The following is a 14,147-nucleotide window of genomic DNA, read 5'->3' on the forward strand; positions in this document are numbered from 1 at the left end:
TGAGATGATTATATTGAATAAGTAAGTCTGAACACAAATAAATCCTCTTTATGTTTGGAATATATCTACAAACTCAAATGAGCCAAACTACAGTGTCGGAAAATGAAATGCAAGGCATCTAGAACACGATCTTCATAACATACTGCGTTCGTTCCCGCGCATGCGCAGTAGCGGTTCCAGTCGCGAGCCGCTCCGGATGAACTAAAGATCATTTAAAACACAGAGGCGGTGTCGCGCTTACCCTCACAGGCGAACGAATTTCATACAACACCAGTGAGATTAATTATTACGAATATTTACTGATGTTTCTTTTAAAAACATTTTTTATTTACCTTATTTAATCGAACTAAGATCACGCAAAATTCACTCGCTGACAGAATTTAGCCATATTTTATAACACGACCACCCCTCCTTCATATGGATTGGTTTAGTCTGGCGTTGGGCTTGTCAATTTTATTTAGAAAAAATAATAATTTATCCTTTACGATTTTGTGATAGAGCATATGTAGCTAATTAGGCCGTTATCGACCATTTTATGTTGAGAACATTATTTATAAATACAACTAAATGCAAAAAGGTTTGGGGGAACAGTTTTTCAAATGACTGGATACACCCCTACCCAAATAGTTTCAACCTGCCACTTCCTTGTTTTTCAAAAGTTTATTTTGAAAAAAGTTGGTTGCGTTTTCGGCGTCTCCTTTGCTTAGGCGTCTTCATCTGTTTAATAGTCAGAGTCTCTGTATATTTATCATAAATGGATTAAACGCATGAAGAGATTTGATGGTTCATGACAGTTAGCTAGCTCGAAGGCTGGCTCTTGATTTCGGAGGCTGAGACACGGAGAGTTTGCTCGAGCCAGAATGTTATCCGCCACCGCTGCCAGCGTCGAGGATTTCAGCCTCAGGTTTCCACTGCATATCCTGGTGTGGGAGAATGATTACAGGAAGCTGGAAAAAGAGCTACAGACGGTATGTGTGAGATATCCGTAAATGCTGCTGATGTCTGTACACTCTGTGAAGCTAATGGTAAAATGAATCAATGATTTGACCGCTGAGAGATTTCTTCCTCCTGTGGATGTCATGACATACTTGTCATGTATTTAATAATCTAATGAAATTGGACTTGGTGCATTATTGGATCTTACTGCAAAATGCTTCATCAGCTTGCAATCCACTTGTTAGCCACAGCCCTGCTGTTTTGCATTGCACTGGAGAGCTGGTGAGCTCATCTTAATAACAGTAGAGATTCATTTTACTGCACCATGCTATAGTTGTGCTTTTTAAATTGAGTTCCGTGGAAAACTTTAGAGAAATTCAATGTAAAAATAAGATTAAACATTTAATAATAAATAATAACTCTAACAGTACTGCAGTTGGTAGGGAAAAAACGTAAACGAAACTGAATAAAATTTTACACATATTTATAACATTAATTTTCCACAGTATAAATGGGGCTTTATACATTTAAATACATAGATGCCTTTTAAATTTAAGGATAGGTGATTCCTCACATGAGGATGATCATATTTGTGGGTACAGTGGGGAAAATAATTATTTGATCCCCTGCTGATTTTGTGCTGATTTTGTCTCTATCCGTTAAAATAAACCTACCATAAAAATTATAGACCCTTCATTTCTTTGTAAGTGGGCAAACGCACAAAATCAGCAGGGGATCAAATAATTATTTTCCCCACTGTATGTGGCATCTGAAAGATTGAAAACCCCATGCTGCAGGTGATAGATAAATCCGACATCATGACATCGTTTCACAGGAAGAGGGTTTAATATTCCGGTTAATTACAGTTGCGTTCTCCCCACCCACAAGCCATGCAGCAATGCTTATGATTTTTGCCCCTTTTCAGTTTCCTCCATAAGATATGAACCGTCTGTGTTTACACTCCTTTCAGAGTTACATTGAAGAGGTGGATCCCCGGGGCCGGACCCCTCTGCACCTGGCCGTCTCACTTGGGCACTTGGAGTCCGTGAGAGTGCTGCTCAGACACGGCGCGGATGTTTCCAAAGAAAACGCCAAACATTGGACAGGTGAGAATGAAGCCACAGCCGTTTGAAGACATAGCAGTCTTCAAAGTAAACCGCATTGGCTCTCACAAGAATGCCATTAGAACTATTACCACCACCACTTCCTCGGCTTGTGTCATCAGTGGTTTTTCCAGCCAGTGAAAGTGTTTAGTACCTCTGTGTCAGCTTTTCCGAGATGCAGCGAGCATTATATATACTCTAATAATCACCTCCTTTCTGGTCATTAGTCATTTTTGTCATATGTGATTTATAGTGCACTGTATAGTAGTGCTAGACTAGTATGTTTACCTTTCCATTACAAGTCTGTGTCCTTGGGTAAGCATAAATAGGTCATATATCTTGTTGTCTGTACAGTGCTGCAGGAAGCAGTTAGCACAGGAGATCCTGAGATGGTGCAGCTGGTTCTCCAGCGGCGAGATTATGTCAAAGCCTCCACTGCGCTAGGTGGCGTTCCAGAGCTGCTGTGCAAGATCCGAGAGGTGCGTCTGTCATTTGATCCTGTTTATTATTTTTGTGAATTAAGCGATGCATAAGGATGTAGTGTAACAACGAATTATTATTTTTTCCGAAGTGTTGACAACTTAGTGTTAACTAATAATTGTTGAAAACTGGTACTACCAACTAAATATCAGTGCATTCCTGGAACTGGGCGTCATTACGCTACATCCTAATGCATCGCTTTCTGCCAGGACTTATATGTGCTTTTCCCAAATAACGGAAGTGACGTCCGGGTTAGCAGTAGCATGAGCCGTAAGTCAAGTGTTATTAAAATAAACTCCTGATGTACTTACAAACTTTCCAATGCCTTGTTTTTATGAGTACAGAACCTATTTGTACTACTGTAGAAGTTTGGTACCATTCTGGACATTATTAGTGGGGTAATTTACGAGATACATCATAGGATCCATTAGCGCCTGCACTAAGCCATCCGGTTGATATCTCTAAATAAGCTCTAACTTTAATAATGTTCGACCAAGGGAAAAAAGGCTTCTGGGGGGGTGTTTGGCTCGAGGTCATGGTGCAAAGGACCCTAAGTTGATTTTACTCCGAACCATCCCTTTAATATAAGCGGTCAAGTTTTATCAATTTAATGCAATTTCCTAAAACAAATCTTCCTGACTCTGACCCTAAGTTTTTGAATGGTAGTCTGTAAATGATATTATTCTTTTGCCATTGATTTAGCTACATGGCCATTACAAAACCCTTTCTCTTTCTCTTTTTTCATTTGGCACAGGCATTTCCTATTTTAATATTTATCAAATATTGTGCTATTGTTTCTCAAACTTTTGCTTTCACTTTTCACTGTGCACTGCATATGCTTTCATGCTACCGAACAACCTCATAAAATTCCCCTTCTGTGGTGCTATTTGCAACACTTTTTATATGGCAGTCAAAGTGGCACGTGACGCTTGTTGAAGCCAGCCGCGGCTCGTCTGTAAGGACATAGAAACTGACTCAATAATAAATTGTTTAGCATTCTGCATTATCTGCAACAAATGTTTTGGGGATTTTCTAGACTATTTTTAGTCATAAAGTAAACAGGATGTATTAAATGTGAACGTATAGCTTCAGCAGTAATGTATTATGATACTTAGATGCCTGACCTCTGCCCAGCTCTACAGCGCCCCACAATTTTCCAATGTAAATCTGTGCTGAAAAATGGAACTGTGGCGCGCTCTAATAGAGAGCCATCGGAGGGCCCCTTACGTAACCTCGCTCCAGACTAAGACGATATCAATCAGCTTTAGCTATATGTATATTAGTCTGCATCAGGTCAGTAACTAGTTGGCTTTTCTGTTCGTCCTATGTGGAGTAGCATGTCAGATTAATGAAAGTATAAATCCTTTAGTTTAAACATGCTCATATAAATAGCATTTATATAGTTCTGCTGTGTTTGTTTAAGGTTCGTTCTGAGAATAGACATGACTTTGCTTTCCTCACCTCACTTACACTTGTTATATTCTAAAACAACATTCCGAGGAAATTAAACAATACGTTAAGTCAATACTAAGATAGCATTCTATACGTGTGTCGTGTACTTAAAGCTTGTCAATCAACATTAGAACTCCACCCTAAGGCTGAATAACGCCTCTGCCAAGAGTGTTATGCATGTGTTCAGCAATTAGAATATAAATCTTACAAAATGTCTATCATAAACTAGAGCTAAGACCCGGAATCCGCCCTACCTAAATTTAGTCCTAAATTTAGTACATTTAAAAAAGCCCTGATGAAAGTCATGTGAAAGGGCCTGAAGTGTAATGAACCTCTTTTTAACCCAGTCTCCAGATTTCTACATGGAGATGAAGTGGGAGTTTACTAGCTGGAGTAAGTGCTGTTTTCTTTTTTTCTTTTTTCTCCTCTCATGAATCCTTATGACTTTTTTTCTAGGACGTTGAATGATCCTCATCTTGTGCTTGTTTCTCACTCCAGTTCCTCTGGTATCCCGCGTGTGTCCCAGCGACGTGTGCAGAATCTGGAAGAGTGGGGCCTGTCTGAGAGTGGACACCACCCTGCTGGGCTTTGACAACATGACCTGGATCAGAGGAAGAAGAAGCTATATCTTCAGAGAAGAGAGTTAGTTATTCTCTCTGACTGTCTAGTCTAGTTCACCCATCTGTAGTTTACACATTCATTTGGTGGTGGGGCTCTAGCAAATGTGCTGTGAAATCTTCTGAAGCCTACACGAAGTTCACATTTGTATGTTCACCAGTGCACTTTGCATGAGGATGAATAATATGCCTGATGTTTATTTGTGATTGATCAGTAACGTGTGTTCTCACAGACAACTGCACTGAGCTGATGGAAGTTAATCACGAGGACGAGGTGGTGGACACCGAGCGCTTTGATCTCTCCCGCGAGATCGAGGATGTCACTCTGGACTCCATGCAGCCCGCTGAACAGGAAGTTGCCAAGAGGCTGACAACACCTATTGTTAACACATATCTGGACACAAGGGACATTGCATTTGAGAGGTATGGCCATGTATATACTATTTACTTTTAATAAATATACTACTGTTCAAAAGATTAGGGTTAGTTAGACTTTTTAATGTTTTTGAAAGAAGTCTCTTCTGCTCACCAAGGCTGCATTTATTTGAAATACAGTAAAAAACTTTCCTGTGACGGCAAAGCTGAATACTCAAGTCTTGTGTCACATGATCCTTCAGAAATCAATCTAATATGCTGATTTAGAGCTCAGGAAACATTTCTTATTATTATCAATGTTGAAAACAGTTGTGCTGCTTAATATTTTTGTGGAACCCCTGGTTCATGTTTTTTCAAGATTATTTGATGAATCAGATGTTCAGAAGAACAGCTTATATTTGAAATATAATTTTTTTGTAACATTGTTAGTGTCTTAACTGTCATTATTTATCAATTTAATGCATCTTTGCTGGAAAAAAAATCACTCAATAAAAATCTTACCGACCCCAAACTTTTGAACAATAGTGGATATGAAAATAAATGGATTGAATGTTTTTGAACATTGACTTAAAACTGACTTAAAGGGGTGGTTCGGGATTTTTGACATCGGACCTCATTTTTAAGTCAGCCTGGTTGTTATTCATCAGTGGAGACTTTTTTAAAAAAATTATCCAGTCCTTATATTTGGATAGTTAGCCGATGCTAGGCTAGCGCGAGTCAAGGGTAGATGTTAGCCAGCCATTAAAAAACGTTTTACCCACTCCACAGTGCACCAAACGCAAATCAATTATAACACTAGACTATCGATGCAAATGTCCGTTGAGAGAATAATGTTAGAAATCAAACTTACCTTTCATCTCAATGATCCAAAAGGAACTAGTTTCTCAGCAGCTGCGGAAATTTACTTTGCTCCAGTTAGTAATGCGGCAAAAAGTAAACACAGAAAAGAAGCGCACTACAGTGTGTGCAGTACATGTGTGTACCGGCTCACTCGGTTGCCTAGGTAATCAATATCACTCCGCTGCTGCTGTAGACAAGGCTTATGATTACAGGGAACAAATTATAACTAATGCAATGTGATGAAAGGTAAGTTTGATTTCTAACATTATTCTCTCAACGGACATTTGCATCGATAGTCTAGTGTTATAATTGATTTGCGTTTGGTGCACTGTGGAGTGGGTAAAACGTTTTTTAATGGCTGGCTAACATCTACCCTTGACTCGCGCTAGCCTAGCATCGGCTAACTATCCAAATATAAGGACTGGATAATTTTTTTTTAAAAAATGTCTCCACTGATGAATAACAACCAGGCTGACTTAAAAATGAGGTCCGATGTCAAAAATCCCGAACCACCCCTTTAATTGAAATTGAACTCTTAACACCATTTTTGTTGCTGAAGTTTAAATCAAAGATGCTATTAAAACATTAATTCTCTGCTCAGGTCTAAATCCGGTATCTGGGGTTGGAGGTCAGACAGAACAGAAGTAGTAAATGGATTTGAAGCCAAGGTGAGCCATCAACCAGCTGTTTTTGAACTATAATACCATTAAGAATCATTGGAAGGAGAAAATTTGCTCTTTTAGAATTACAGATACTCCAAAGTGTTAATCTTCAGAAACATCAGACTCTCTTTTTAGAGTAGTGAGTTTAAGAATAAGGCAGTCTTTGTCCTGTGGGTGATGATGCTGCTTTTGGCAGGTTTTTTCAGTGAACAATGTGAACGTTGTGATTCGCACCAGGACGGAGCACCTCACAGACGAGGAGAAGGCCAGGATAAAAAGTAATTAACCCACTTTAAGATTTACACTATTTATATCATACCCCTTTTCCACCAAAATGGTGTTGATGCTCGACCGGGAAACTGCTAATCTCTCTCAAAACAGACCTATGTTTCCACTTACTTGAGGGATGAACTGTGACTTAATTGATGTTATTACAGTACATAACCAGCACACAAACAATCTAGCACACCACAGTCTTTGTTTAACCAGTGTAACATAAGTATTTTGATTCAGCGTGTTTATGCAATCACAAGCTGCTTTTGATGGAATGGGCTGAAGTTTTAACAATCGATTTACACATATTGAATAGATGGACAGAGAAAATTAAGTGGAGCAGCTGTGCGGAGTGACAAACATATTAACAAAATGTCTGTCATTTGAACATGCGACTATCACCGCATTTGTGTTTCCGCTGTAAACAGATTTGAGGAACAGTCTAATGTGATGTAGTCCCCTGGCCTCTGACATTATCAGTTTCAGGTTGTAGGGATCAGTTTGAATCCCGTAATTGCTTTTCCTCCAATGAAAGCACATGGAATTGTTCCACATTGGGCTCCAGCACCCTGTCGGTGGTAAAGAGTCAATAGGCTGTTCCCTGCAGTTCTCTGTTATGTTAACTGGTTAATATCTATTTCTGATGCTTTTGATCTCCACAGGTGAAAGGAATGTTCTGGAATCTTTACTCGGCACCGTAGAACAACAGATCGGTGCTCAAGGGGTAAGACGAGCACACGAAACAGACACTGAATTTATTTTCCTCTTAACTGTTTGGACTCTTCAGCCACACTTAAAAATGTATGTCTGTCATTAAATTGGATGCGGAATATCAAACCAAGCGGCATTTTCTCAGAAATAACTTAATCATTCTAAGACATTTTAGAAATTAGTTTTAACCAACAGGTCTAAAGGTGATTTTTAGTAGGTCTATGAATCCTTTCTTTTCTAGTTCATCACATTAACTATGAACATGTTCCAAATACTTTGTGTATATTTTGAATTGTATCTATTGATTTTTAATTTGAAACCTAACAAACTTCCTTTTGTGGATTGTTATGCTTAATGTGTGCTTGTGCCATCTTTCTTTTAAAACATATATCTTGATTTGATACTTTATCTAATTCAGTGACATTCATACTTCCATGTGGCTTAAAGTTGTAATGAAACAGAAGTTCCGATAGTCTTTTCTTCCCTATTTTGATGTATGTCCAAGTAAACAACATGGTTACGACGAAATGTAGAGCGAGACTTGATTTTGTCAATCAGAAATTGATTGGATGGTTGTGGTTTGCTATTGCTAAGATCTCATGTGAGTGACAGGTTATCCCACCCTTGCGACATTAAACACGTCATCAGAGAAGAGATATTGCTGCAAGAGAGGAGTTATTTTGATTAAAGATGATGGGGACACAGGATGTGCATTTGAAAACATTGATAATAAATACTGCAATATTTCATTAAGAAATAAGAATTGTCAGTTTTGATTTCATGATGACTTTAAGTGTCTCCCAGTGTTTTTTGCAACCACTGTATTTTACAAAGCTGGAAGTATTCTGTATTTTATGTTTCTTTGTATGATTACAGGACATGACTATGGAGTTTGCCACTGCCACAAACCCCACAGCTATTACTCCAGAGGAGTACTTTAACCCCAACTTCGACCTGCAGGGTAGAGATATTGGTCGACCCTTTGAGCTCACCATCAGAACACAGAAGTAAGACAGGACATTCACTCACCTCACACAAAAAAAAATTTCAAATAAATAAAATGTGTGTGTATGTAAATGTATATACATACATATTCACTGCCCAGCCAAATATAAGGTTGCTGTTTGGATTTAAATAGGCAAATGATTGGATCGTTATTTCAGTGATTATTATGATTCTACCATATTTTATGTTTGGCAACAGTTCTTCTGACCCTAATTGATGGAGTGTGTAGCTTTTCATTTCTTTAACAAGACATTTTCACACATGAATTGGCACCAATCCAGACCTTAATTTCATTGAAAGTCTTTGGGATATTCTGGAGGAGTCTTTACAGAGTGCTGGACTCTTGCATTATCAATACAAGATCTTGACCAAAATTCGATGTACCTCTTTAAGTAATGAAAAGCTACACACACACCATCAATTAGGGTTAGAAGAAAACATGCTAGAATCATAATAATCACTGAAAAAACGATCCAGGTGCATCTATTTTTGGTCAAGATCTTGTAATGACAATGCAAGAGTCCAGCACACTCCATCAATCAGGGTTAGAAGAACTGTTACCAAACATATAACATGCTAGAAACATGGTAATCACTGCATTTATGATCCAATTATTGACTCTTAAGCATATTTATTTATTTAGCACGTATGCTGACACACAAAATAAATAAATTATATATGCACACTCTGCTGTATAATTTATTTTAGAAAAAGTCTCTAATGCTCAACAAGGCTGCATTTATTTGATGAAAAAGTTACGTTGTGAAATTACAATTTTGCTGACCTCAATCTTTTGAGTTCGTGTGTGTGTGTGTGTTGAAGAATTGAAGCAATGGTTTGAGTTTTTGTGACCCCTTCTCAGGTTTAAAGGCACCCTGTGGATGAGCGAGGAGCATCCTCTGTCTCTGGTGGAGCAGGTCACTCCCATCATTGACCTGATGGCTCGCACCAGCACTCACTTTGCCCGACTCAAGGACTTCATCAACCTCAGGTTTCCCCCTGGCTTTCCTGTGAAGATCGGTGAGTGGAAGAATGAAAAAGAGGAACAAAGCCCTACTCCCCAGTTCTGAAATTAAACCCTGTCCAGCATAAAATTTGCATTTGTAATGTTATGCTTCAGCTTGAATATTAACTTATCTAACCTGCATTAAAACTAAACGTTTGCAAATTATGTATGGAAGATGGTTTAGTATTAACTAATCTAACTGTTTTTCAAGACTGCTTTAACGTTTCAAGCCTGAACCTAGGTGTTGTCTTTAAAGAAAACTTTGTAAAACATTTCTGCCTAAATTTTGGTAGTCAGACAGAGAATACAGATATCAATTTTGTATATTGCTTGTGTGAATGGCTTCAATATAACTAGATCATGGGTTCTATTTCTGTTGTGTTCCTACAGAAATCCCACTGTTCCATGTGTTGAATGCCCGCATCACATTTGGAAACGTCAACAAGTGCAGTACAGATGAGCCTCTGGACACCAACCAATCAGCTTCTACACCCACACCTACAGAAGAGAAGTGTGACAACCAGGCTTCAGGTTTGGAAATAGATTGATTTATTCCTCGTCTGTTTGAATAACTTTTTTCAACCAAACATTCTGTCATCATTTACTCACCCTCAAGTTGGTCCAAACCTATATGAATTTCTTTCTTCTGCTGAACACAAAAGGAGATATTTTGAAGAATATGTTTAACCTAACAGTTGATGGGCCCCATTGACTATGAAAAAATGACTATGGAAGTCAATCAACTGTTTGGTCACTGACATTCTTATCATCTTTTGTGTTCAACAAAAGAACGAAATTCATTCAGGTTTGGAAGAACTTGAGGGGGAGTAAATGATGATGGAATTAATTTTTTGGGTGAACTATCCCTTAAACTGTACCAATCACAAACCATCTCAAGCATTTCACCTCATATTAAGAATGAGTTACCTGGATTGATCCAGCAGGGAAATGTTCTAACATGTTGTATTTTTCACTAAATGTTGTTTAGTTGCTCTTGCAGAACCTGCTCAATTTGAGGTGTGTCCGTCTGTGTTCATGGCACCTTCACACTATCACCACCGAGGAGGCTACCGCCACACCAACACACGCCATTACACCCCAGTGCACCATGATGAAGAGCTGCTCCAGTACGCCATTCACCAGAGCCTGCTTGAGTCCAGTGCACTTAATTCACAGGTCAGAAAGCTTCCTGTGACTGTATTTTGTGCAATTCTTGATGTTGTCTGTCTCTAATATGCAGTCTGGTGGGTCTTTTTTGTAGGAAACTTTGAGTGATTCTGATGGACAGGCGACACAATCCATGATGAACCGGTTGAGTGATGGGTAATTTCTACATTATATGTCCAGTCTTTTGTTCTGGGGCAAATACAGTTACACATACTGGGGTGCATTTCCCAAAAGCATCGTTAGCCAACTATGGTCGCAAGTTCTGTCGTTATCGGCATAGTTCAACGAGTCTGTGTTTCACGAAACCATAGTTCCAATGAACATTCGCAAACAGCATTGCAAAGTTGTGTGGTTGGAACGACAGCTCTCGACCTGAGGTTAGAAGCATAGTTTCTTGTTTGCATGACATGTGGACTCAATAAATCCTTATCTTGAGCAAAATAAACAAGCTAACATTCAGTACAATCTATTATTATTTTATTTAGAATACATACAAATGTAATTTAGCTTTCTTTTAGTTTGTCAAGAGATTTAAAACACCGTTTTTGAAGAGTGCGCATGTGCGGATGTGCACTAGGACTTAAGAACGAGCCTATGATTGAATCTGGAAATAAAGCAATATAAATAGTCCTCAGATGTCATGTCCGTAATTTATAGCAAAACATCTAGCATTAATTCGATATCAAACAGATTCATTAAAAGTAGTTCAACTCCAACACCCGCATTGAACGACTAATTTGCGACAATACGGTTTCAGGAAACAGTCGTGAGTTGACTACCTAGTTGATTTCTTCAATGATGCTTTGTACTATGGTAGTCAAGCAGCAAGTCACGTCGTTGTACGGGAAACGCACCCCTGATCAAGAGTTTTGAGGTTGGTGGGTTTTTTTTTAAGAAATACATAAATCAATACTTTTATGATGTTACAAATATTTTCTATCTAAAAAAAAAAAATTCTGACATCCTGAAATATGTCACACTTTCCACAAAAATGTTTCTTGAGCACCAAATCATCATATTAGAATGATTTCTAAATGATCATGTGACTGTGATCATTAATGATTGAATGAATTGCCATCACAGGAATAAATTGCATTTTAAAAGTAGAAAACAGTTATTTTAAATTGTAATAATATAGCTGTTTATCTGTAAAGAATCTCTTTGACCCCAGCCTTTTGATCAGTAGTCTAGTTAGCAGAAGAAAAGTATAGGTAGGGTGGTTTTTCTGTGTACATTTTCTTAAATTGTGTTGTTATGCTCTGTTACATAACCACAGGTCTGAGTCTGAGGGAGTTTTAGTAGACCTCAGTGACACCACAACCTCCAGCTCTGTCTCCACCTCCAGCCCCGACACTGACCTGCGATTGGCCATGGAGCTTTCGGCCCGGGCGCAGGAGGAGGAAGAAAGGAGAAGGAAAGAAGAAGAAGAGGAATTAGAGAGGATTTTACAACTCTCCTTAATGGAAAAGTGACAGAGTAAGATGAGGGAAGGGAAGACAAAGGGAGTTCCTGTTATTGCCATAACTATTAAAACCTTTTTATTTATACCTTTCTTCAGATTCACGCAGCTCTCTGTTGCCACTGACATACGACTACACTTAGTTATTCAGTTTGGAGCCGACATCTGTAAGGCTCTGCTTCCTTATCCAAAAAATAAGCAACTTTTTTTCATGCTTTCCGCTTTCTTTCCCTCGTTTAAAGAGGTGATCACGCATGTATTTTATAAGAAATCAGTGCTGCTTTTTTAATATTATGTGGTAGAAAGGTTGTGATGTCCTTGACAGTCCGAACATGAACCTATGTGAGTTTGTACATCTTGACAGTAATGACTAGATACATTTTTTGTTTGTTTTGATTGAAAGGAAGGTTTTTTTGCATTAACATTAGCTTTAGGTTTATATTAATACTATATCTCAGGGTTAAACTGATCACCAGTCATTGGTTCCTTTAAAACCATTTTATACACAGCCAAGGAAAGTGAAAGAAATGAATGTTTTACACAAAGCAGTAGGACAGTACCATTCTTAACCCCCCGTGTGCTTTTGTCATTAGACCACTTCTGACTGAAGCATCTGTACTGTAACGGCAATAAATCCACACCACTGTGCCTCGCTGGAGTAAGAGGCACTCATACAGACCGGAATATTCCCGAAAGGGGCTGTCCGACGTAAGCCAATACGCCTCAAGCTTTTAGTCTGCCTAATTTGTAAAACGATACAATAAAACCGCTTGGATCGCCAAAAGTATGTTGTAATGCAAAGCATGAATGCGGCAGTCCTGGGTCACTTTTTCTGGCACCAACCAAACCTCATGCTACACTAAAGGACTAGGGGAATGTGTGACGAGAAAACCAGCTGTTTTTGTTTCGGGAGGTGACGTGGAAATGTGTGCGGTTGGACAGCATTGTTTGCTGACTGAGGTTCTGAGAAATGTGATAATTGATAAATGTGGAAGAACCTGCCCTGCTCTGTTTGGGAATCTTTAGGGAATCTCATGCTGTTCCTTCCTCTTGTAGCTGACAGTGCTATTTATTTTGTTGCAATTTTTTTTTTTTTGACTCCTTCCTGTAAGTGTTTTTAAAGCCTTGTGAGGCTCGAAAGACATTGACTTACAGCTTGCAGTATCTCTCTCACTACTTTTTGTATGAGCCAGTGTGCTTGAACTGATTTTAACTATATTTGTCACCTCATCATTTTTTTACATTTATATTGCTTTATTCTTCCTGTAGCAAACAAGGATCTGAGGCCACAATCTTTCATTTCTAATAGGGATGTTGTAATAACAAGACATTGATTTTAGTTTCCTGATTATATTCTTATTCTGAATTAACAACAGCCTAGAATAAATCAAATGTTCTGGCTACGATTATCCACACATCGTTATTCCTCGACAGAATTTATTTTCGTTCTTTATTTAAAACCTAATTTAACGTTTGGTATTTGGGTATACGTCTTAACTAACTAATTGCCAAAATGTTTAATGGTCTTTACCGGATCAGGGTTAGTGTTGGTTTGATTCTCGGTTAATTGTCATTGCAGCAAAATGCAAGTTTAAAGTATCCTGTTTGAGCATGTTGAAGAAATCCTGAAGGCATTTGTAAACTGTGATGTATGTTTGACACACACACACACACACACACAAAATTTGTTTTTACTTTAATAAAAGCACTTTATTGACTTTATGGCGCTTCATTAACTATGACAGCTGCATGGACGTGGAAAATCAAATAATAAAGGCATAAAAGCTATTAAGTTGATCAGATCCATTTTAATACATTTTCATAAAAACCAAGTGTTTTTTACTTACTAATTTTTTACAAAGTAATTTTTACTTTGGTTATTAGTGAAAAATGTCTGAATCTTTGAACGTATAGTTTTGATGGCAACATATATTAATGAAATGGTTATTTTTAGTTATTGACACGTTTGTCTTGAGATTCATGCTGCTCTGTTTTTTAATACGATCATTTCAAATGACCAATTTATTTAATTTGTATTTCAGGAAAATCTATCCATCTCCT

The 14,147-nt window shown here is 38.1% G+C and overlaps 1 protein-coding gene across 4 annotated transcripts; it reads left to right on the plus strand.

Moving 5' to 3' along the window:
* Window positions 1-219: 219 nt before the first annotated feature.
* ankrd13a (ankyrin repeat domain 13A) lies at window positions 220-13,804 on the plus strand. Of its 4 annotated transcripts, none has more exons than XM_081364645.1 (16): window positions 273-968; window positions 1,907-2,042; window positions 2,394-2,518; window positions 4,319-4,364; window positions 4,470-4,613; window positions 4,822-5,011; window positions 6,405-6,471; window positions 6,662-6,743; window positions 7,401-7,462; window positions 8,326-8,456; window positions 9,317-9,474; window positions 9,851-9,991; window positions 10,449-10,636; window positions 10,722-10,783; window positions 11,904-12,103; window positions 12,186-13,804. In XM_081364645.1, the coding sequence occupies exons 1-15, from the start codon at window positions 861-863 to the stop codon at window positions 12,097-12,099; spliced, it is 1,836 nt and encodes a 611-aa protein (XP_081220771.1). In that variant the 5' UTR covers window positions 273-860; the 3' UTR covers window positions 12,100-12,103; window positions 12,186-13,804. The 4 variants fall into 4 exon arrangements, with proteins under 4 accessions (XP_081220770.1, XP_081220772.1, XP_081220771.1 ...); XM_081364647.1 differs by having other exon boundaries at window positions 10,461-10,636; XM_081364644.1 differs by having other exon boundaries at window positions 220-968; window positions 11,904-13,804.
* The last annotated feature ends 343 nt before the right edge of the window (window positions 13,805-14,147 follow it).

The sequence above is a fragment of the Scardinius erythrophthalmus genome (assembly GCF_964197995.2).
Source record: "Scardinius erythrophthalmus genome assembly, chromosome: 5".
NCBI lineage: Eukaryota > Metazoa > Chordata > Actinopteri > Cypriniformes > Leuciscidae > Scardinius > Scardinius erythrophthalmus.

Bases quoted from the DNA above. Each gene is read 5' to 3' on its own strand.
- ankrd13a (XM_081364644.1), top strand. From the start codon at position 861: ATGTTATCCGCCACCGCTGCCAGCGTCGAGGATTTCAGCCTCAGGTTT. The intron at 5,012-6,404 runs GTATGGCCATGT...TTCTCTGCTCAG, and splicing joins AGGGACATTGCATTTGAGAG to GTCTAAATCCGGTATCTGGG. The intron at 10,784-11,903 runs GTAATTTCTACA...ACATAACCACAG, and splicing joins ATGAACCGGTTGAGTGATGG to GTCTGAGTCTGAGGGAGTTT.